Source organism: Vulpes vulpes, chromosome 5 (assembly GCF_048418805.1).
Source record: "Vulpes vulpes isolate BD-2025 chromosome 5, VulVul3, whole genome shotgun sequence".
NCBI lineage: Eukaryota > Metazoa > Chordata > Mammalia > Carnivora > Canidae > Vulpes > Vulpes vulpes.
Window position 1 is genome coordinate 94,599,783 of NC_132784.1, and position 26,046 is coordinate 94,625,828.

Consider the following 26,046-nt stretch of genomic DNA (forward strand, 5'->3'; position numbering starts at 1 on the left):
TATTTAAAAATAGGTGTACCTATATAGTTCCTTACCTTGCAGACAATTTGTATCATTTTGGATCACATCACTTAATACAGAATATCTGTCATTATAAGTATTTTGAAAGAAACTAGCATTTATTGAACAGATTAGATTAGATGAATCTATTGAACAGATTCACTGGGATACACAATAATTCTGAAAGTCCCTACTTGGTGGGCAGGGAGGGCTGCACACAGCAGAGGAGGCATTTTAACAAAACAAAACTGGACTTTACACCATTGAAAAAATATGTTCTTAGACATTATTCGCTTTTATTTTGATTATTTTTATTTTTGAATTCTCTATCACATTAAAAAAGTTACAAAGGGGTTTTGGTCTTTTAACATTTATAAAAAGTAATAGATTTTAAAAGGTTAGGAAATATTGAATATTGTATTTTAAAAGGAAAATTGGGCCTAAAGTAACTAGTTTTATGTACGAAGTTAGTACATAATGAGTAGCTTTGGGCAGAATTGAAACTGAACAATTTCTGAAGCTTGGCTTTATATATATCATGCTACTTGTTTCAATATTTGTTTCTTCTAATCTTGATTTCTTAATGGTTTATATGAAGGGAGGTTAAGAGAGTCCTGAATTTTTATCTTATGCATCATAAAATAGTTCTAATTTTTTTTTTAAGGAATAGATCTGTTTATTGTACTGTGAAAATGGTCTTGGTACATGTGAGAAACATTATATACTTTGAGGACAGCATCCAGAACTGTTAAGACAAAAGACAAATTATAATTTTAAACTCACTCTTGATTTAAGGGAAAGGCTATAAATTATTGACTGGAATGCGTTCAGCATGAATTCAGATTCTATAGAACATGAAGCATGAAAGAGTCAAAAGATGTTGGAGTCCAATAAGACCATACCTAAATTTTACTGTAAAGCAGCAAGGACTTTTTATTTATTCTTATATACTAGTTTTCTTCTGAGACCAGTTGATTTTATCTCCAAGATTTAAGGCCATTCCCTGACTCTTTGCACGAATTCTTATGTGTCCTCTGGTCCCTGTTGAATTGGCTTCTCAATGCTGAATTATCAGAAAGTAATGAAAATTACTTTAAATAAAGATCATTAAATAAATGATTCTTTTATCCTTATCTCTAACCACCTTTTTCCCCCTAAAATAGACTGGTAAGTTCAGTAAAATTTACAGAATAGCTGTACTCATAGCATAGGCAGGTGCTAAATTGAAATACATGAGCAAATTAGATCAGAGCTATAAAACTACCCAGTTTTATAACTATCCAGCTGGATAAAATGTAATATGTTTAGAAGTTCAGAAGAGGGAAAAATGAAATCATCCCTGGGTTATGCTATTACTGATTATTGGGATTATTGCACTATGTAGAAGAAGTAAGCACTGTGTAACTGAGAGCATTTTCTCAATAAGGTATTTCTTGTAGTGACCAAAGAAAAATACACCATTGATCTAGTACAGCATCATTTCTTTGTCTTTATTTGCTTTTTTCCTTCAGCATCCATATATACTGTCGTATCTCCCTTCTAAAACCATATCAGTCTCTCCTTTCTTCTCTCCCTTGCTCCTCCCTTCTTCCCTTCCTGTCTCCCTGCACCTCCACTCTGTCAGGTTCTCTAGCTATCTTTTTCTCTCTCCTTCTGAATTTCCTCCATTTCCATTGGCTCCAAGCCACCATCATCTTTCACCTGGGCTTCTGTACTGTTCACCTACTCTTCCTGAACCCAGATTTGAGCCCCTAAAGTCCATTTCCTGCAGAACAGGCAGAGAAGGTAACATATTCAATAGGAAATTAGATCATACCACTTAGTCTCCCATCCTGGTAACCCTTCTATGGCTTTCCATTGTTTTTAGAGTAAAATTTGAGCTTCTAATCAAGGCCTATAAAGCTTTACAGGCTCTGGGCCTAGCTTGACTTTTCAACATTGTCCCCAGTTAATCGCCTTCTTGCTCACTTTAGTCCATCCCCAAGGGCCTGCTTTGTGCAAATTTAACTCAACCATCTCCATCTTTCTCATTGCTGTTCTCTATAAACATTTTTCTTTCCTGTTTGGATGCTAACACTTTCATATCACAAGACCTATACAGTTGTTATTTACAAGTTATGGATTGATTTTGCTTGCTACAATAATAATAGGAAACCATTATGTAGCACTTTATATAAATCAGGCACTGATTCTAAGAACTATATATTTAATATGTTATATATTTATTATTCACTTATAATTTAATTTGAACAATAACCTTTGAGATAGCACTGTTGTTCCCCTCCATTTTACAAGTGAGGAAACAGCACGAGATTAAAAGAAGTTATTTGTTTCAGGCCTCAACGTGAGAGTATTGAGAAAGCTGGATTTCAATGCAGGCACTCTGGTTTCAGAATCTCTCTTCTTAACTGAGCCTCTTAATGATAACCTTTATATTATTTCAAATGTCTCTTTAATTACATAACACATAATAGATATGTTTTTGGAAATATTTAGTGAAGCCTACACAAATATATGTAAGATTTAAATTTCTTTCCAATCAAATTTATTTTCCTTATTTAAAAGTACTCTTAAAAATTCTTCGACAGGAAGTATTTTGTAAGAACAGAAGGAGTAAAAATCTTTTCTCTTTCTAATGTGATCAATTTATCTGAAACATTCTGAGCAGAATACTCACTCTATGAAGATTTTGATTGAATAATTGAATATGCTAATTAATACAGCAAAATAAATTTCTTGATAAATATTACTAGAAAATCTTAAATTTGACTCTATACAATTTCTTTTAAAGTTTTCAATATTCTAGTATATTTATTTTAATTTTTCACAAGAATAGCTGTGTTTAAGATAATTTTATCAGGGTAGCCTGGGTGGCTCAGCGGTTAAGCGTCTGCCTTCAGCCCAGGACGTGATCCTGGAGTCCGAGGATTGAGTCCTGCATCAGTCTCCCTGCATGGAGCCTGCTTCTCCCTCTGCCTGGGTCTCTGCCTCTCTCTTTCTCTCTCTCTCTCTCTCACATGAATAAATAAGTAAAATCTTAAAAAAAAAGATAATTATATCAATGGCAAAATAATAATTACAGTAAAACAATAATATATAATGATTTTTATTTTGCCAGGGCCTGAGATTACTTGTCAGGAACATATTGAATATGCTCACAACAGATTTTTCTTAGCACATATTTTCCTGATAGGAAATAGAATATTAATTCTGGTTCATGAACCAAATTTTCCAAAGTAAACTTACTTTATTCATTAAATACATTGTACTTTTGGTAAAGAGACATATTTAATCCACTGTGACTTTGCCACCACTGATGATGATTATTATGATTAAAGTAGGAAACCTACCACAGATTCCCTTCCAGAATTCAGAAATAACAAAAAAGTGAATATAAGGAATGGCCAATAGAGAAAATAATACCAGACTTGTAGCTGATAAAACTAGATCGTTGAATGTGGTTTTGGTATGTGGCCACAATAGGCTTTTAAACCTTGCTTCCTAATTCTTAACCACAGAGTCACAAGGAGGAGAATGAGCTTCCCAACAAAGCAGGATGACAGGCAAGAAGTAGACCAGAAATAACTACAGCAAGGCAGACATGAAAGAGAGAGAATGGCTTTGAACTCAGCAACTTCTTTTAATTTCTTTTAACCTAACACTGAGGAGAAGTCAGCAAGGGGTGGGTGGGGAAAGAAACTGGGAGTGATGAGCTCTGATTGTGTTACCCATGTCTTGATATAAATTATAAGGGAACACTGAATTGAGTGCATTAGCACAATATTGCCTTCAATTTCTGAAATGCATAGAAAAATGAAAATCTTCAGAGTGATAAATACAACAGACTACTTGAGCAGAAAAAAAATCAACATAATAGTTATATCTACTGCTATAAAGTTCTGTTATCTACAAGTTTTTATACTTGTAAGAGGAAAACCAAGTCACTGACATATCTTGACTTCATGCCAGAAAGATAAATGAGTACAACATTATATTAATAATCAAGGAGAGAGGTCAGGTATTGATATTGACTGAGAAGCTATTTGTTAAGATTGCTTTTCCTCTAATGCCATTATTTAATAATATTCACTGTTTATATGAGAAATTTCAATAATGCCACTGTTTATATAAAGAAATTGAGTTACACATAACCAAATGAGATGGAGATTTTCTAGTAGACCTGTTATGTTTTAGAGTATCCTGCTTAAGTCTCCAGAATGTACTATCAATCTGTTCTTTTGTACAACACTCATGGAAATTAACGTAAGGGGAAACTTTCTCAAAAAAGTATAGATAAATCAAAATTGCTTTTTGTATAGAAAAAGGATCTTGGTCTTCTCTTGTTGGTACAAAATGGTTTGAGTTGGAATTATACCTTATTTGAAGTAAGCTCATCATTTTATATTCCTTGGAATTCTGAACTCCAACTGGTTAAATTAGCCATCTACCCTTAGGCCTAATGGGCAGGTTTAAAGTACAGGATACAAGTAAAAATACAGGATTCTCAGTTAAATTAGAATTTCAGATAAGCAACATATAAATGCTTTAGTATATGTATGCCACAGTATTTGGGACGTATTTATACCAAAAAAAAAAAAATGCTAGTTTTTATCCAAAATTCAGATTTTACTAGGCATTCTCTATTTGGCCAGACAACCCTATCCCTGTGCCAGGATACAATTCCTTGGGTCCACCCTAGAGACACGCAACCAAATATGTTTCTTTTTAAAATATAAATTTGATGATCTTATGATTATAATAGTTTTACCGGCAAATTTATGGTAAGTTTGATTATACTGCAGCTTATCTTCCTTGTAAAAGGGTTTTAATTTATAGCCTTTAAAAATAGGACACATCTGCATGGCAAATTGAACTACAATAACTAAAAATATTATTCAGTTTTACACATTTGAGTGGTAAGTTTCTAATTAGATGAACACAGTGGTAGGCATTATTTAATAAAAATGATATATATTTTCCAGTACAGGAAATTATCGGAGTTAACTATATTGCCCTAAAAAAGACCTTTACTTTAACTTTGTGCATTTGGGTATTGATGTATCTCCATTGATATGAAATATATTCTTAGATTTTGGATCAAATTGCAAAATGTATTACTTTGTTTTAGGAACCAAACTTATCTGCAACTGAAGTGACTAGAAGGACACTCTGTATGACTCTAGAGCAGGATTTTGACTAGTACCTTCACAGCCTAAAAATGCCACCCTTGGGAGGATTAATGTTTATTGAAGTATGTGTCCACATGGCTTTACATCTTATCAGGTTTGGCAGCTAAAAATTGATATCTCAAAGCTGTTTTATTTTTCAGTGTCCTGTGTAAAGCCAAGTTAGCTCTTCAAACTTGAAGACTGACAATGTCTTCAGAGTGAATTGAAAAAGTTAAAAGAACAAAGCTTTTTATTTTAAAAATACACATTTTTTAGAGGGACAACAAATAATTTAGTAGTACACTTCCTTTGAAACTTAGAGTTAATTCTGTTCTATAGGATTCTTTGTATTTTGTGAAAACATTAAGATGGCTTATATCAGGTATATCCTATAACAATGTGAAACATATTTAGAATGTTCAAACTTTTTAGATACATTTCTGTTGTGTTTTTTGAATAGAATGTCATCAGATGATTTCTTTCACAGAATTTTCCATATGAATATTCATATCTGGGATGGCCATCTATAACCACAATTATTTTTTATAACTGATAAGGCAGAATTAACATCTTGTTTATATATTTCTTTAATAGAAATACTTTTTTAGTGTAATAGCTTAAAGAGTAGAATATAACTGTAGTTGTTCTGAGCAGAATTAGATACTTTATTTTTATCTTCTGTTGGAACAAAAAATGAGTACTTGTCAGATATTTTCAATGACAGTAATTTGAAAATAGTCAAAGTTATGTACACAATCACGCTGTGGGCAAAACTATAGCAAGTTCTCGTTGACAGCTATATGGTTTGAGGATTAGATGCTCTACAGTAATTCCTGTAATTTTCCTGTAAGTAGTATAACAAACTTGGCATTTATTTATCTTCTAGATGAAATGAATGATCATCAAAGTACCCTCTCCTACATCCTGATCAACCCATCTCCAGACACCAGACTAGAGCTGAACGATGTTGTGTAAGTTGATCTTCTATCTCACATAGGCATTTATTAAAAAAAAACAGCAATTTGTTTTTATATTTTTGATTCCACTATTATAATCCCTAATTTCTTGTCATAAATGCTTAGAAATTCCAAGTTTCATTTTATTTTCAATAAATAATCCACTCTATTTCTATGTGTAATGCTATAAAAAAAGTATTGTAGAAGTATAAAAGGTATAAAAGGTAGAGGTATTAAAGAAGGAAATAACAGCAGGAATTCTATATTCTGTAAACTCCTATATATTTGGAGAAATAAGAGAAAACATGATGAGAATGAATGATAAGAGAATCATTTGATAAGAATGGTAAGAGAACAGCTCAGAGGAAAACATGAAATACTCCACATTATCTAGTTCTAAATATCTTAGAGTTCCCAAAAACTCTAAGTAAAATAAGTCAAGACACTTACTAGGAAAAAGTCTATGGTAGTAACTTGATTAATCAAAAACTCTGTGCCATGAATATACAATTGCATTAGTGTTGCCTTAAAAGTATGATATGGAGATCAGAAATTTTTCCTGATTTCAAAATCTTACACTCTAATTAACAAACTACAATTTATTTATTTATTTATTTATTTATTTATTTATTTATAGATTTTATTTCTTTATTCATGAGAGACACAGAGAGAGAGAGAGGCAGAGACACAGGCAGAGAGGGAGAAGCAGACTCCATGCAGGGAGCCCGATGTGGGACTCGACCCCGGGTCTCTAGGATCATGTCCCGGGCTGAAGGCAGCGCTAAACTGCTGAGCCACCCAGGCTGCCCAACAAAGTATAATTTAAACAAAAAATTTAATAGAACTATATAATATGACTTTGTTATTAATGAATTTAGCATCAACTGAGTGAGACAATGCTTTTCTAATTTCAAAGAGGAAGTCATTGTTATGAGTTACAGTAATTTCAGAGGATATGAGGATTTGAACTAGACTTTGAAAAATATATAAGATTTGTGTAGGTGGAGAACACAAGACATTCCAGAACAGGGAAATGGCTAGAGAAAATGCACTATGTAGAGTTTGCATAATGTGCTTCATTTGGCAATATTCATTTGGTAGAAGAGAGGGTCCAGTTTGACCAGAGTAAAAAAGCTTTATATTAATTAGCATCTCTGTTGTTCACTCAATAGAATATTGGAAATGTATATCAAACCTGACTCTGGGGACACCTGAGTGGCTCAGTTGAATAAAGAAGATATGTATGTGTGTATATATATAATAATAACAAAATATTATTTGGTCATCAAAGAAAAAGAAATCTTGCCAGAAACTAATATTATACTGGTTAACTAACAAAGTAAAAAAAAAAAATTAATTCTATATGATGGTCATATAAATAAATAAATGCTGCTTCACAGAAGCAAGTCAGAATAGGGAGGCAATTTTCTAGGAAGGAAAAGGGGAATTGCTTGTTGTGGGAAAAAAAGAAATGGTGAGTTTTCTATTATGAATTAAACTGATATGAATATCAAAAAAAAGATGATGAGCTGAAAATTTGGATATATCATTCAATGTGCTATGTGGAAATATCTAGAAAGCATATGGGAATATAGTACTGGAGCTTTGAAGAGAAGCTATTTCTATGTAGAAAATAGTGGTTTTTCATCTTCCAGATGAACAAAGCTAAAAAGAGAATGATTTTAGGGTAGAAAGATAGGTGTGTTTCAAAAACTTCTTAGGAAGATACCTCAGCAGGAGCAACTTTAATGCAAAATCAGTGTGAAAACAATTTATAATGCAACTCAGATACAACTAATTAGTATAATGCTTTATTTTGCCATCTGATGATTCTGAACTAGAATATCAGAACTTTGGGGAATGAGATACATGATAATTTCACCTTGTAAAATTCTTAAGGAAGCTGTCAAAAAATATGTCCATTGGTGATGTTGAATTTATGGAAGACTTTAAAGTTACATGAAAATATTTTATTTATGATGCATTTAGCTCTTAGCTGACCATTCTGGAGACTTTACTTGGTATGTTACTATAATAAAACAAAACTGCTTAGTTTTTCTTGTGTCCATATTTATACAACTTCCTTCCTTTAAACTCATAAAATCAGGCAATTTTTATTAATTTTCCATCTTCTCTAGCATCCTAACCTTTTTATGCCTTTTTTAAAAGTGTAGTAATAATTTTTTTAAAAGATAGATTTATTTGTTTGTTTGTTTGTTTGTTGTGGAGAGAAAGAGCATGTAGAAGGAGGGGCAGAGGGAGAAAATCTCCAGCAGACTCTGCTGAGCATGGACCTCAATTCAGGGCTCAATCCCATGATCCATGAGATCATGACCTGAGCTGAACCGAAGAGTTGGATACCCAACCAATTGAGCTCCCCAGATGCCCCACTATATAGTGTTTTCTGGAAGTTATGCTTACCTTATTCATATTTCATAATGAATTATAAACTTTTAAACCAAATATGATTATTTCCCATGTTTATTTTTGATGGAATGGGAAGATATTGTTAACCTTTTGAGTCTATAAACATGCCCTTTCATTGAATAGATGTTTATAATTTGAAATAATCCCCCCAAATTTAAACTTACAAATAAAATATGTATGTTACAATATATATTTTGTAGGAAAAATAAACATAACATTTTCTGCCTTGTGGATACTATTATTTTTTATTTATTTAAAGCTAAAACATCAACTTGACTGCTATATAAAATCTTTTTACAATGACCTGTATTTGTGGCCATTGAAATAATTTTTAACATAACAGGAACAGTGATGAATTTCATGAAAATAAAGTCTACTGTAACAAGCAGTACATATTAAAGAAATTGATTTTATTAGACTCATAGGTTTAGTAGTGATAGTAATAAAGCAACTTTTGCAGCTATATCAATGAATTTAGGGGATAATTGATTATAATTATACCTTTTGATTTTCTAAAAAAAGTTACTTTCCAAAATTCATTTTAAATAAAGGTGTAGCTTTAATTGATGATTGGTGATTGGTGTTAAAGAGCTTAACCTTCTTGAAAGAAATGAAAATGAAAATACAAAACACTAAATTTTGTGGGACACAGCAAAAGCAATTCTAAGAGGAGAGTTTATAGTAATAATGCATATATTAAGAAATTAGAAAGATCTCAAACAATCTTAACTTTACATCTAAAGAACCTAGAACAAGAAGAACAAACTATGCCCAAAATTAGCAGAAGGAAATAATTAATAAAAATTAGAATGAGAGGTGCCTGGGTGGTTTTGGCTCAAGTCATGATCTTAGGGTTGTGAGATCAATCCCCTCCTCGGGCTCCTTACTCAGTGAGGAGTCTTCTTAAAACTCTCTCTCTCTCTCCCTCTGCCCCTCCCCCTGCTCTTTCATTCTCTATCATTCTCTTTCTCAAGTAAATAAATAAATATTTTTAAAAGTCAGAATGAAAATAAATAAAATACAAACTAGAAAAATAATGAAATGATCAATGAAACTAAAAGCTTTGAAAAGATAAATAAAACTGACAACCTTTAAGTAGACTGAGAAAAAAAGAGATGACAAAATAAGAAATGAAAGCAGAAACACTGCAAGAAATACTACATAAATTCTGAGAATTATAATGGACTATTATGAACAATTATATGCCCCCAAATTACATAACTTGGGTGGTTATGTATATATGAATACATTTCTAGAAACACACAACTTACCAAGACTGAATGAGGAAGAAATAGAAAATCTGAACAGACCAAAAATGAGTTAGGAGTTGAGTTACTAATTTAAAAAAATTGTAATGCAGAAAACTCCACAGCCAGATGGCTTTAATGATGAATTTTACCAAATATTTTTAAATTTATTATTATTATTATTATTTGTATGTTTTTTATTGGAGTTCGATTTGCCAACATATAGCATAACACCCAGTGCTCATCCCGTCAAGTGCCCTAGGTGCCCGTCACCCAGTCACCCCAGCACCCCGCCTACCTCCCCTTCCACTACCCCTTGTTTGTTTCCCAGAGTTAGGAGTCTCTCATATTCTGTCATCCTTACTGATATTTCCCACTCATTTTCTCTCCTTTCCCCTTTATTACCTTTCCTATTTTTTATATTCTCCAAATGAATGAGACCATATAATGTTTGTCCTTCTCTGATTGACTTACTTCACTCAGCATAATACCCTTCAATTCCATCCACTTTGAAGCCATGGCGGGTATTTGTCATTTCTAATGGCTGAGTAATATTCTATTGTATATTTAGACCACAGCTTCTTTATCCAGTAATCTTTCGATGGACACTGAGGCTCCTTCCACAGTTTGGCTATTGTGGACATTGGTGCTATAAACATTGGGGTGCAGGTGTCCCTGCATTTCACTACATCCGTATCTTTGGGGTAAATCCCCAGCAGGACAATTGTTGGATCATAGGGCAGTTCTATTTTTAACTCTTTGAGGAACCTCCAAACAGTTTTCCAGAGTGGCTGCACCAGTTCACATTCCCACCAACAGTGCAAGAGGGTTCCCCTTTCTCTGCATCCTCTCCAACATTTGTTGTTTCCTGTCTTAATTATCCCCATTCTCACAGGTGTGAGGTGGTATCTCATTGTGGTTTTGATGTGTATTATTTCCCTGATGGCAAGTCATGCAGAGCATTTTCCCATGTGCTTGTTGGCCATTTCTATGTCTTCCTCTGTGAAATTTCTGTTCATGTCTTTTGCCCATTTCATGATTGGATTGTTTGTTTCTTTGCTGTTGAATTTAATAAGTTCTTTATAGATCTTGGATACTAGCCCTTTATCTGAAATGTCATTTGCAAATATCTTCTCCAATTCTGTAGGTTGTCTTTTAGTTTTGTTGACTGTTTCTTTTGCTGTGCAGAAGCTTTTTATCTTGATTAGGTCACTATAATTCATTTTTGCTTTTGTTTCCCTTGCCTTCATAGATGTATCTTGCAAGAAGTGGCTGTAGCCAAGTTCAAAAAAGGGTGTTGCCTGTGTTCTCTAGGACTTTGATAGATTCTTGTCTCACATTTAGATCTTTCATCCCTTTTGAGTTGATCTTTTTGTCTGGTGTAAGACAATGGTCTAGTTTCATTCTTCTGTACGTGGATGTCCAATTTTCCCAGCACCATTTATTGAAGAGACTGTCATTTTTCCAGTGGATAGTCTTTCCTGCTTTGTCGAATATTAGTTGACCATAGAGTTGAGGGTCCATTTCTGGATTCTCTATTCTGTTCCATTGATCTATGTGTCTGTTTTTGTGCCAGTACTGTACTGTCCTGATGAACACCACTTTGTAGTACAACCTGAAATCTGACATTGTGATTCCCCCAGCTCTGGTTTTCTTTATCGATATTCCCCTGGCTATTTGAGGTCTTTTCTGATTCCACACAAATCTTAAGATGATTTGTTCCAACTCTCTGAAGAAAGTCCATGGTATTTTGATAGGGATTGCATTAAATGTGTAAATTGCCCTGGGTAGCATTGACATTTTCAGAATATTAATTCTTCCAATCCATGAACATGGAATATTTTTCCATCTCTTTGTGTCTTCCTCAATTGCTTTCAGATGTGTTCTATAGTTTTTAGGGTAGAGATGCTTTACGTCTTTGGTTAGGTGTATTCCTAGGTATCTTATGCTTTGGGGTGCAATTGTAAATGGGATTGACTCCTTAATTTCTCTTTCTTCAGTTTCATTGTTAGTGTATAGAAATTCCACTGATTTCTGGGCATTGATTTTGTATCCTGCCACACTGTCGAATTGCTATATGAGTTCTTGCAATCTTGGGGTGGAGTCCTTTGGGTTTTCTACGTACAGTATCATGTCATCTGCAAAGAGGGAGATTTTGACTTCTTCTTTGCCAATTTGAATGCCTTTTATTTCTTTTTGTTGTCTGATTGCTGAGGCTAAGACTTCTAGTACTATGTTGAATAGCAGTGGTGATAGTGGACATCCCTGTCATGTTCCTGATATTAGGGGAAAGGCTCCCAGTGTTTCCCCATGAATTTTTCAAATATTTAATGAAGAATTAATACTAATCCTCCTCAGACTCTTCCAACATTAAGGAAGAGGGAACACTGCAAACTTATTCTGCAAAGCCGTAGGTACCTAGATACTGAAACCAGTTAAGGATATCACAAGAAAAGAAAACTGTAGATAAATATCCCTATGAATATAGATGCAAACCAAATTTAAGAATATATAAGGATTACGCAGCATGACCAAGTAGAATTTATCCATGGGTTGTCAGGATGATGTATGCAGCCAATTAATGTAATTCATCACATTAATAAAATTGAAAGATAAAAATCACATGATCATCTCAGTAGATACAGAAGAGGCATATGACAAAATATGACATCCTTTCATGATAATAATCCTTAATAGATTGGGTACTTAAGGGACATACCTCAATATAATAAAAGCCATATATAATAAACTCATGTTGACATTATAATAAATGAGAAAAACTGAATGTGTTTCCTCTGATATCAGATACAAGAAAAGGTTGCACCCTCTCAATTTTCCTATTTAGGATAGTACTGGAGGTCCTACCTAGAATATTTAGACAAAACAAAGAAATAAATAGCATCCGAATCAGAAGGAAGAAGTAAAATGGTCACCATCTGCTGAAGATATGATCTTATATAAAATTCCAAAGAGTCAATAAAAAATCTGTTTAATGATTTCAGTAATGTGACAGATTACAAAACCAATTTACAGAAATCAGTGGCATTCCTTTATCCTAATGACAGTAATACTTTACACTAATGACTCAACATCAAAAGAAAATAAAGAAAGAAAGAAAGAAAGAAAGAAAGAAAGAAAGAAAGAAAGAAAGAAAGAAAACCACCCTATTCACAAGAGTGTCCAAAACAATAACATACTTAGGAATAAATTTAACCAAAGGAGTGAAAGCTCTGCCCATAAAAACTATAAACTTTGCTGAAAGAAATCAGAAAAGACACAAAGAAATCGAAAGACCTCCTATGTTCACGGATTAGAAGGATAAATATTTCTAATGGCCATACTATCCAAAGCCATATACAGACTCAACAAAATTCCTATCAAAATACCAAAGGTATTCTTCACAGACTTAAACAATCCTAAAATTCACATGGAACCACAAAGGATCTTGAGTAGCCAAAGCAATCTTGAGAAAAAAGAACAAAGACAAAGGTGTCATACTTCCTGAATTCAAACTATATTATAAAGCCATAGTAATAAAAACAGTATGAACCTGGCACAAAAATAGATACATAGATCAGTAGAACAGAATAGAGAGCCCAGAATTAAATCCTGGTATTTATGTTCAACTAATATTTGACAGAATAGCAAGGAACACCCAATGGGGGAAAGGAAAGTCTCTTCAAAAATTGAAACTGTAAAAGCACATGCAGAACAATGAAAGTAGACTTCTATCTCATATCACTGAAAAAAATCCTCAAAATGGATCAGAGACATAAATCTGAGACCTGATATCATAAAACTTATAGAAGGAAACAGGGAAGAAACACTGATATTGGTCTTGGCAATGATATTTTGGTCATAATGCCAAAAGCACAAACAAGGAAAGCAGAAATCAACACATGGAACTACATCAAACTCAAAAAGCTTCTGCACAATGAAAGAAACAATCAACAAAATGAAACAACAGCCTACAGAATGGGAGAAAAATTTTGCAAACCATATCTCAGATAAGGGGTTAATATACAAAATATACAGAACTTATAAACAAAGAAACAAACAATCAGATTTAAAAATGGGCAGAAACTAAGGCTTCCAGAGGACATGAAAATAGCCAATGCTGTGGATAGATGCTCAGCATCACTAATCATCAGGGAAATGCAAATAAAAATCATAACAGGATATCACCTCAAACCTGTTGGGATGGCTATTATCAAGAAGACAAGAGATAACATGTGTTGGTGAGAGTATTGTAAAACCAGAACTCTTATATACACTGCTGGTGGGAATTTAAATTAGTTCAACCACTATGGTAAACAATACAGAAGTTTCTCAAAAAATTAAAAATTGATCTACCATATGGCCCAGCAATTCCACTTCTGGGTATACTATCCAAAGGAAATGAAAACAGGATATTGCTGAGACATATGTACACACATATCTATTCAGCATTATTCACAATAATAGATATATAAACAACTGAAATGCCCATCAGTGGATGAATGAATAAGAAAGATGTGGTGTAATACACAATGGAAGATATCCTGCCACTTGCAACAACGTAAATGGACCTTGAGCACATTATGCTAAGTGAGATGTTGGAGAAAGACAAGTACTGGGTGATATCACTTATATGTGGAATCTAAAAAAGAGTCAAGTCCATAAAAAAATAGATGGTTACAAGGGGATAGGAAGATGGGGGATTAAGATTGATGATATTTAAGTGTTCAAGCTTGTAACAAGAAGTAAAGATAGAGATCTAATGCACAGTATAATGAATATTGTTAATAATGCATTATAATGATGTAATATGATGAATATTGCTTCAATGGCAATCATTAAAATATATGAATTTATCACAGTAACATGTTGTACATCTTTAATTTACAAATTGGAACATGTTCAATTTATCAAATAAAAAAGAGCTTAATATGCACTATTTTCTTCATCAATCTAAATGCTAGTGATATTCAAAGTAATTATAAAGCAGTGTGCATAGGAAACAATATCCAGTTAATGGATTCAAGAACATTAATTCCAACTTTTATTTGATCGGAGAAAATAGACTGTAGTGCTTTAAATTGCCTTTTCTTATTTTTATTAAGGAACATATTTTATGTATATTTTTCCTTTAGTTTTTAAGAGGAAATGTGTAATCTTCATTAGAATTCTCACTTTAACTTAGCTTTTCTGCTCATTTTTTTGTACCTCCCAAATGTTTATAAAAGTATGAATTCCCAGTTTCATTTGCACCTGAAACAAGACTGTTCAAATGCTGCATTACATGTATTTATTTTCCTTCTTTCTCTGCAAACTGTCAATGACTTTACACTGCCTTTGGAACAGAAATCGAAACTACTTTATCCTGAGACTTAAAGTCCTTCGTTAGCTGTTTTCTACTTTTCTCCCTGAATTTACCTTCCACTATTTCCTGGTTTAACCATTCTCCTGAAGTCAAACTCATTTTCTAAAGAGATCAGGAGCAAGCTAGAGAGAGAAGCTTAGCTCAACCTCCTCAGTAAAAGTATTCCCTCATTTTTTCTGTTACTTTTTTCCTCTTTCTGTGATGTTTGGAATTTATTTTTCTTGTCTATATCTGCTTTTTAAAGTCTACTAATCTTGTGCAGGATAGGGGTTAAGGTTTTTGACTTTTTCTATTCAGTTCCTAACACAGTATTCTAGGTGAGCTCAAGAAATGGAACCTTGTGTCATTTGAAAGTTGGAAGTAAAACATCTCTCTTCAAACAAATTCTAAATTATTGAAGTGTATGAGTTTGGCAGATGGACATTTTTCCATTTACCAGTTAAAATGAATTAAGAATTATTTTTTATTCTTTTGTATAATTGCTCACGATAGCACACCCTGAATTTTAGATTAATTTCTAGATAATTAAAAGATTATCTCTGCATAGTATTCTTCAGAGTGTCTATCAAATGATTACCTTTTTAGATTCCTGAAATATTTAATTTAAAAAGACTTTGGAAATGATATAGATCCAGTTTATTTATGAAAAAAATAAGACTAAGAACAGTTAAGTAGTAGAAGAATCATGGCTGAGATTTAGGTCTCCTTGTTAGAAAAATAGTCAAAGATAATAAATCAACAGAACACTAAAATAAAACATGAAGTTTTGATAAGAGGAAGGAGGTGAAACGGATCATAACTAAAAAAGAATAATTATTAATTCATCAGCTTACATCATAATCTGCTTAAATACAGAAATAATATAAGTCCCTGCCAAATTGTGTAGGCCACCTAAAAAGTAAGTTCTTTTACTAGTGCTCTGTATAGATACAGTTTAGATGATCTGAAAACCAAATACATTTGAAGCAGCAGTCTAAAGTGTAGGTGTGAATTTTTTTTGCCTTTATTTACTATTACAGTTATTTCCTTTTTCTTTTCCTAGATACTTAATCCGACCAGATCCGTTGGCATACCTTCCAAACAGTGAACCCAGTCGAAAAAACAGCATCTGCAATGCCATGGGTCAAGACTCTCGGGAGGAAACTCAGCTTTGATAAAAGGAAAATAAGAGACCTTTTTTCTCCTACAAGAATCTTGCTTGAAACAACTCTAAATCTTAGGAGAAGAATAAGTGCTGCTGGCATGAAAGAAACTTGATCAGAATATATTCAGTTCTCTCACATTAAAATCAATCTATTCTCTAAGAAATATAGATTATTTTGAAATTTAAAGTATTGCTTATTGGTACTCCTCCTATTAATATTTGAAATACATCAATGGGATGATTTTGAAAACCTCAATTAAAACACAAAAATTTAAATGGGATATTTGTTTGACAATATTCCAAAGTGTATGAAGCCAATTTTTAAAAGTATTAAGGTTTTATGAAAGTAAACAAAAAATCCAACTATATTTGGTGCATCACAATGGACGTAGAAGACTGGTTCCTCTTAAAAACTAAATAGTCATATTATATTCTTTAAACTTGCTGTTTTATAAAATTGAGCTCATCATAAATGTCTGGCATCTACACAGAGATTAACCAACAAAATTGTGTGGCTGACTTTTGTGAGAGACTCACAGTTTGCTTTAGAGTATAAATCATTTTATCGTTTTTGTTGCCTTTTCATATCATATCATATTCATTTTAGAACTTGAGATGTTTACAGCATGTTTTATTACATTGAGGAAACCAAAACAAAAAGTATCAAGTACCTGAACTTTTTGCTACATTTACATCTGACACCCATTGTACGCCAAGAAAAGTGTTAAAAAAACAAATATTTATTATTCTCCTAAAAGAACACCTGACAGAGAAAATACTGAAAACACAAATGTTGACTTAAATTGAAGCCAGGAATTGAAACGTTAACTGAAATATGCAGTAATGATTTTCATTAGGCTCTTGAGCTTTAACATTTTCGTAGTCTATATAGTATGTTTCATCAGAAAGATACTTTAAAATTCAAACAGGCAAAATTAATCTTTTTATGGAATACAAGGACATTTCAAAATTTTAAAAGTCCTCCTCTATGCTTTAGTATTGAGATATTCATACACAAAACAATATGTTAAAAAATTTATTTAATTTTGAAAAATCATCTGTAGGACATACAACACTGTGAGGAAAATGCATGTAGTTAAGATGGGTAGCTTTTGCCATTGAAATTTAATATAAATCCTGAAGAATTTTAGTTATAAGATAAATATAGATTGATCCTTGATGACACCAATGCTGTTATCTTACTGCTTCGTTCCGCTTCAGAAATAGGCTGAAAAGCACAAGAGCAGTTTGCCAGGTGTTTGGAATATGTTAAGGTAATCCCATGAGAGAGACATTGATAAATTTAAAAATACATTTTTCCTCTAATTTTGTGTTTTAAAAAATTTCTGACCTTGACAATGAATTTTAATTCCACAAAAAAATTGGGCATATAAGACTAGAAAGAGGCATTTTCTTCTTTCTTTTCACAGAGAAGCAGATAAATTGAGAAGATAGTGGAAGAATTTTTTAAAACAACACAAATATAAATAAAGAAAGGTGAAAATTTCCCAAATAATTCTATGGACATGAAAATGTAAAACCAAACATGTGAAATTATAGCTGATAGCCATTGTATAATTTGGCTTACAGAGGACGAAATGCCTATTTGTTATTGTTGTTTTTTAGTATTTTCCATGACTCTCATTTTAGAATAACAAAAACACCAAGAATTTCCTCTAAAACAGGGAAAGCCTATGTTTAACTTTCTCTAATCAGAGAAGTAGGGAATTTGTCATGTTACTTAAAATTGGCAGCAGACCTTAAAACAAAGATTGTATGCATATGTATGCATGTATGTTGTAGACATGTGAAATATACTTGGCAAACTTACATATTCACCTGTAAATTATTCAAACAAAAGACAGAATTGAACTAATATATGTAATGGAGAACAATAATAAGTTTAACCTATTTTATATTTACACATGAATAATCAAAAGTGATATTTCTTTGAGTTGTCATTTCATTACTCCATTACAATTATTTTTAGGAATAAATGGAAGATTTTATGAATATTCTATTTCCCCACGAGATCTCAAGTTTAGTATTTTTGCATTTTGACCATTGTCAAGACTAGGACTCCAAGCTAGGACATGACTATATTTCCTATAAAACTAAAAGCTTTGTTTCATAAATTTTAAAATAATTATTTTTGATTATGAACAGTAGTCCAAATTTAATAATTGACATAATTCATAACAGCTTGCTATAAAAATGATAGTTTACTAGTCTTTCTGTTATTTAAAGAATAAAATATGCTTATAAAAGCCTTTTAACAAACTGTTGCCTTTTTAAAATACTTAACTTGCACACAAAAATAAAACATAAAGTCAGTAATAGTCCTTGTAATCCTATGGGAATCGGTTGTTTATTGTCTATGTACCATTTTGCTACCAGTTACATTGAATCGCTTAAAATAAATAATAAAAATTATTTCTGGTGGTGAAAACCCTTGGTGCTTTTTGCCAAAACTTCAATTGCTTAACCAATTATGCTTGAAACCACAAAATGCCTTTGTCGCTTTTATATAAAGTAATATAAACATGAAGAAACATCAACATAAACATGATGGTCATCTCATTGGAAAAGATAGCCATAAAAAAACTTGTTGAATTACTTCTTAACATAATAGTTTCTGAATAGCTATGTGGTAGGAAAAGCTCAGGGAGGATGGAGGTTGAGAAGAAGTGAACAAAGGGAAGGAGAAAAAGCAGAAAGGAAAAAGAAGGTGGAAAGGAGTGAATGTAGGTGCTAGAAGAGAAATATTTTGTTTTTGTTTTTTACAAAACAGTGAATTCTGCCCAAATATACTAATTTAACCAGAAAAGTACTGGTTAGAGGGAAAAAATAATTTTAAATGCAAAGATAGACTTTTGGCTCCAGGGAAATGGATTCTATTCCTCCTGCTAAGTACAACTAATAACTCTAGATATTATTTATTAAACAAGTATCAGAAGACTGAAAAGTGAAAAGAAGAAGGAAGACAGACCAGGGAACTGGGTCTTGTGGAGCAGCAGGGCGGTGAGTTCCTGGGTTTTTTGGTTGCCTCCTCTGTAGCCTGCTCTGCATATTGAGAAATATCAATGAGCACAAACAAAACATCCCAGAAATAACCTGCTCTCTCCTTCCAGGGGACTGGCTCCAAGAGCAGGTGCACTGACTTCTGATGCTCCTGCACTTCCCCCGTCAACATAGCCAGGAGCCAGAAGCTAGCCTCAGCAGCCCTGTAGACCGGCTTGTCCTTGCGCTTGCCTCCAGTGAGAACGACGCTCCCCACATTTCCAGCAGGTTCTGCAAGTGCAAGTACCACAGTGACTTTTCTGTGAGCCACAGCTGTGCCATCTCCAACAGTCTTGATTTCAGTCCTGGGGTCTCTTCATGGGGCACTCTGTCTCTGCCCTAATGATGACTCACACTCTTCATATCTGCTGTTGCTATATTCTTTTCAAGTTCTCTTTATTACTAACCAATCGGTCATGGCTACAGAGCTCTGCTATGGCTAATAAATTTCTACATTAAACTTTGTCTAAATCACTGTGTGGTTTCTTTCTCCAGATTGAATCCTGGCTGAGATTTGTCACACAAAACAGCAGTTCTTCAATCTGATTAAATCTGAGATAATGTTGATATCAAATTTCAAGGACTGCAACTTAAAGGACAGATTTTGGGAAAATTCAACAAATTAAATAGCAGCTGCTGGGAAACTTTTTAGACAGATCATGCTCATCCTGTGGAGTATTAGACCACTTTATTTCATTTTGATCTTCTCTGCTTTTTTTTTTTAAAATAGGACTGCTCTTCAGTCTATTTATTTAGAGAGACATGTCAGCCTTAATTATTGTGAGTCAATGTAATATGATAGCAAATGGTCCTAAAAATATAGTTACTTGGCTTATAATTAAAGTCTGTCTTCTGTCTTACTATTCAGTAGAATTACTTTCTTTATATCTAAAAATATTTCAATAGAAACAAAATAATGGGGATGCCTGGGTGGTTCAATGGTTGAGCATCTGCCTTTGGCTCAGGGCGTGATCCCAGAGTCTCAGGATCCAGTCCCACATTGGGCTCTCTGCATGGAGCCTGCTTCTCCTCTCTCTTCCTATGTCTCTGCCTCTCTCTGTGTGTCTCTCATGAATAAATATATAATCATTTTTAAATTGTAAGTATTTTTTAATACTGATAATTGCCCAATGTCACAAATTCTACCTGTATGCATTAAATGTATTGGAATCTAAATTTGAATGGGGACCACAGAATGAAATCCACCTAAAATCTGTCAACCTATCATTGTCTTAGTCCATTTGGGCTGCAAGAACAAAAATACCATAGACTGGGTATGTCTTTAACAAACATTTCTTTTACACAGTTCTGGAGGATCAAGACAGCAGCAGATTCAATGTTTGGTGAGAACCTGCTTCCTGGTTTATAGATGGCTTTCTTCTTGAATCTGAACCCAGCAGAAAGTAGAGGGAAGCAAACTCTCTTGGGACTCTTATAAGGGCCTGAATCCTATTTATGAAAATTCTGCTTTTATGATCTCATCAAATCTTAATTTCCTTCTAAAGACTCCAGCTCCTAATGTCATCACATTGGGGGCTAGGACTTCATACGAATTTGGAGGGGAATTTGGAGGGGGCAGATACAAACATTAGGTCTATAACATTCTATCCCTGGTCCCATCCCCCAAATTCATGTGTTTTTTTTTTCATGTGCAAAATACATTCATTGCATCCCAGCAGTTCCAAAACTCTCAACTTGTTTGAGCATAAACTCTAAATTCGAAAATCACATCTAAATATTATCTAATTAAGATAATCTATAATAAGATATACTTTGGGATGAAACCCAAAGTACCATTTATTTACTTATTTTATTAGTTTTCTGGGGCTGGTATAATAAAACACAACAGAGTGGGGCCCTTAAACAACAGAAACTTATTTGCCACAATTCTGGAGGCTTGGGAGGCCAAGATCAAGGCAGATTTGTTTAGTGTTTGCAGGAGCCCACTTCCTGGTTCGTAGGTGGCTAACTTTGGTGTATGCTCTCATGGCAGAAAGTAGAGAGAAGCAAGCTCTTAAACTCTTTAGGGCATTAATCCCATTCTTGTGGCTTCACTTTCATGACTTCATATAAACCTAATTATCTCCCAAAGGCACCTAATATCATTACATTGGAGGGTAAGATTTCAAAATGCAAATTTGAGGGAGGCACAAATATTTAGTCTATAATGGTCATGTAATCTCATAAGGAAACTGGCACTTTGTGATACATATTTGGCAGGACAGGTTTGACTATACTGCAGTAATGCATAAACACCATAATCTCAGGCCTTAAAATAATAAAAAATTATTTTAATCTAGAATAATGCCCAATGAAGAAAATGACTTTAAGTTTTAGATTAAAGATTTTATAAATATATATCCATTGGAATAATATAAATTTTCAAATCATTAAAGTAACATTAAGTATAGAGGAAATGGTTATTACCTTACCTAAGAATTCAAACTTGGACAGAAAAAGTTGAAAAAAACAGTAATAATCTCGAAAAATACTTCAGTTTCAGATGATGTTTTGCACCAGCTAAGCTACAAATGATTTGATTTTGAAAATAGAATATCTTATGATCACTTTTTAATGAAAACTAATTGATTTTTAATGTTTTTGGCAAAAAGCATGCTGTGAAATGACTATGAAATGACTGAAATTTCCACTGGAAAACATGTTGCTAAAAATAATTAAGTAGCTCTGCCTGATTTATTATCTCTAACTAAAGGAGCAAAGTTTTTTATTTTGAATTACTCAACGTCCTCCAACTTAGTCTGGGCAATCTTCATTTCTCACTTTAGTGAAATTAAGATTTATCCTTGACTAGGAAACAAGTTGCAATCCAATTTGAAGCAAGAGGAAGAGTAATCAGTTACCTCTGAGTCATTGTTATAAACGTAAAAGCCTAAATTAGCAGAAGAGAAGATGCTTCTTTGATCACTTTGAAATATAAATATTCCAGGTCTCATATTTTTAAAACAAGAAATCTGCCAAAACTTTTTTTTACCTACTTACTAGTATGGTTGTGATACCTATCAGATAGTATTAAAAGTTAAAATCACTTAATACTCATTAAACAAAATGATTTTATTTCATTAAATTTTTGGAGAGTCATCCTACCATTTTTTCTTATTGAAATATTGATATCCGTGTACTGCAAGTACAAACTGTTAAAAGTGTATTAAGAATCTGTAAGAGTAAAAGCTTAGTATTTCAAAATAGTTTCTGTACTACTTGTAAAGTTTTTCTTAAACAGCCACTGTGAAAAGATATTGACAAGATCTGCCTGCTTTTTAAGTATTTGGTCTCAGAACAATCTTTCAATATTAAAAGAGTCGAACTTCCGTGACATCTTTCAGTATTCCTTAACACTTTCCTTTTGTTTACCTCTTTATATAAAATAGCCACCAAAGCAATTACAAAACTCATATAACTTAGACATAACTTAGTGAAGTGATTTAACATCTTTTTGTATCACAGATAGAAGGTGATTTTCATCTGAGTCTAAAATACAATTGTTTCTTTGTAACTGTTCCGATATCATCGCACAATAAACCACAGGACACAGATGATGATCAAGAGTCAATATTGACCACTCTTTAGACTTATCTGTGTCTACAATAATTGCCACATCTTGCATCCTGCTCTGGTTCACTGTATCCACCTTCACAAATGTAGCTATCTTGCCCTGGGGCATGCAGAAGCTGAATGGTGGGGCATTTAGGCCTTGTTAAAAGGTGATTGGTCACCCCGCATCAACTCCCTGATCTTGTAACATGGCAGTTTCTGTGTCCATTTCTTATCAATCTGATGGAAAGAGAGCATTGTTTAAAGTCACAGAAGGCTCTTCTGAAGGGACTAAGTGTTGAATTTGTTCTTGGAGACAGTATTCATTCCACCTAGCTCTGTCAGAGGCTCTGAGCAGCAGGAAACCACTGACTTTGGTACCTGAGTGACGAAATGGGAAATGATTTTTGTAGGAAAAAATTGCTATAGATTGACATCTTAAAATTGTTATGTAGCAATTGTATGTTGTTATGAACTAAAAAATGGTCAACACAAAGACTTTAGAAGTTCAGAAATAAATCTTTGTTGAAAATTATTGAAAATATATATAGCTGACATGCCCATTGTTTATCACACCAGTCAGACTCCCATCTGCTCACCGGATATAAACACTAGGCTACTTTTTCATACTAATACCAAAAAGAGATCCTCAAATGCTCACGGGCAAACTGAGGCCCATCATTGATTTTCCTCTTTTCCTTCATCAGTCCTTCCCATCAATAGTTTGTGAATTCTATTATTTCTTCCTCTTAAACAACTCTCATAGTCTATATCCTCACTAATTTTTTGTCACACTAGAGTATTCACACACTACCTGGGCTACGCCAGTGAATGTGCCAAATCCAATCTGGCCCTTCTCCATTCTTTTCTCCAAATTATTATCAGAAATATTCTTCAAAAATTTAAATTTTTTATTAGTTAGAATCATCCAGAGGCTCCTCATTAGTCTTTGACTGGAGACCCAACTTAGCAGGCCTAATATGTATGATCTGACTCGTGCTTTTACCTCTTTCATCTCATTTTTTCATTATGTTTCAGTTTTTCGAATATACTACATGTGTTTTCTCTAGTAAAGATACAAACACATTTCTTCTGCCTCAGATTATATTCCTCCTACCTTTGGTTTACCTAATTCCTACTCATTCCATCTAATCATTCAATTATAAAAAATATTTATTGAGACAGATCTTTAGAAATAAATCATAAAAAGTACTTCAAAGAAGGTCTCACAATATCACTGCTAGTAGTTAATGATAAATTAGTGAAGATTCCCTTTGTACACTCCCATAATATCCTGTACTTCTTCACACTTTTTTCCCCCATTTGTATTTATGATATTATTAGTAGTATTACCACCCAATATTGATTAATAGGGGGGAAACCCGCTTCTAAAATCTGTTTGCAAAAAATAAAATCTGGTTGCAAAATCCCTCTCAGAGAGTGTACCTTTGGCTTAGGTATACACTATTGGGTATGTTTGTCTAAAAGAGAAACTTCTATGGAAACAATATGAATGGCCTACGAGGAGGAGACAGTGTCAGGTGGCAGGTGACCTGGGCCTCTCCTTTATTCAAAGGACTGCCGATCATATTATCTTTGTCAGTTATGAAAGTGGAGTCAAGGTTGAAGATTCTCATGGGTTACTTGATTCAGGTTCTACAAATCGAATAAAACTTCAGTGAGTTGCTGACTGGTTTCATTCTCAGGAACCCAGAGCTCATTTCACCAATGCAAGCAAGATTGCTTCAGAAATCCGTTCATAACGTCAGGCCTGCCACATTGGAAGATAATCATAGTAATGTGACTTGAAGGGTTCAGAACTGATACTCTGTCTTGCCACCTTGGGATTTCTCCTTTCCCTGCTGAGGTCACGGAGTTTCCTGTTCTTCTCAGCTACATTCTAGACATAAAAAGAACAGGCTGTCCTCGTAAGCTATAACTTTATGCCGTTTTTCTCATCCCTGCTGCAAGTTAGAATTAATTGCAGAGCTTTTAAAAAATATTAGTGCTCAACCTCCTTTCTAAATGAATTAAATAAAAAAATCTGAGGGTAGAATCTTGGCTTTGTACATTTTTTTAAGGATCTTTAAGCCATTCTAAAGGGTAGCCAGCAGTTTTCTTTTCTCCCTAAATCAGGATTTAAACTACTACTGCCTCTGAAAGTTAATTTTTGTTTTTGGGAAACATGTTCACTAGTATGTGCCTGCTCAGAAATTAGCTAGAGACCACAACTAATCTCATGTGTCCTTTATTCTTGTTATCTCCTCATCACAGGAAGCCCCAGGCCAGTCCTTCATTTCTACACTGTAATCTACACCTAACTAAATATTAGTACCCATCTCCTATCCTCCTCAGCTTTGGAGACCATTTGATTGTGGTTTAAAATAGAGTCACTTTAAACATAACACAGTCCTCTCAGTGTTGAATGTGAACTGTCTTATGAGAAGAATGCTAGACTTAAAACTTACAGACTTGTGTGGAATTTTAATATTGCAAAAGAGGTCTGGAAAACACAATAAAATCATGGAATTAATAATTAGGCTTTTACTTCTGTTTCTAGGTCTTCAGGTTCTCTTTACAGAAATATTCTTGGCTTAATTTGGCCTCTCTTGGCTATTGGACTAGAAACAAACTATAGGCTTTCGTCATATTTATCTCTGTTATGCTGCTCAAATGTTTGACTCCAAAGGTTTAAGTGCAACTGTACAGTTGCTATTCCATAAAATCATCCAATAAACATACTCAAAAAGAAAGAAGAAAGAAAGAAAGAAAGAAAGAAAGAAAGAAAGAAAGAAAGAAAGAAAGAAAGAAAGAAAGAAAAGAAAAAGAAAAGAGAAAAGAAAAGAAATCTGACATGGCAGAGATGGAACAATTATGATCAGAAACTCTACACTTGACCATGACCGTTACATGATCCAGTGCAGATCTGGATTGATCATGGCCCCAGATTATAAAGGTTCATTCTCCCTGCTAGACTAAAGAATAACTGAAGAGGAGATATTCCTGTGCTAAGAAATTTTGGCCTCAAGATACTTTCCCGTCTCTGTGCTAAATAACTCCAGCACATAGCATGCTTTCCTATCTGTGTGTTAAAAAATTGGCACCTACCTGCCATGGCTGGCTCTTAGCC

At 33.5% G+C, this 26,046-nt stretch overlaps 1 protein-coding gene across 17 annotated transcripts in view; it reads left to right on the plus strand.

Annotated features, from left to right (window-relative positions):
* The window catches only part of KCNT2 (potassium sodium-activated channel subfamily T member 2), a 374,048-nt gene extending 355,295 nt beyond the window's left edge, over positions 1-18,753 (plus strand). For 16 of the 17 annotated variants that reach the window (XM_072759479.1, XM_072759480.1, XM_072759475.1 and 13 more), the window contains 2 exons: positions 6,055-6,139; positions 16,203-18,753. In XM_072759479.1, coding sequence (XP_072615580.1) covers positions 6,055-6,139; positions 16,203-16,314 — 197 coding nt within the window. In that variant the 3' untranslated portion in view covers positions 16,315-18,753. The remainder of the gene's footprint in view (positions 1-6,054; positions 6,140-16,202) is intronic. The other variant, XR_012001790.1, reaches the window with a different exon arrangement.
* The last annotated feature ends 7,293 nt before the right edge of the window (positions 18,754-26,046 follow it).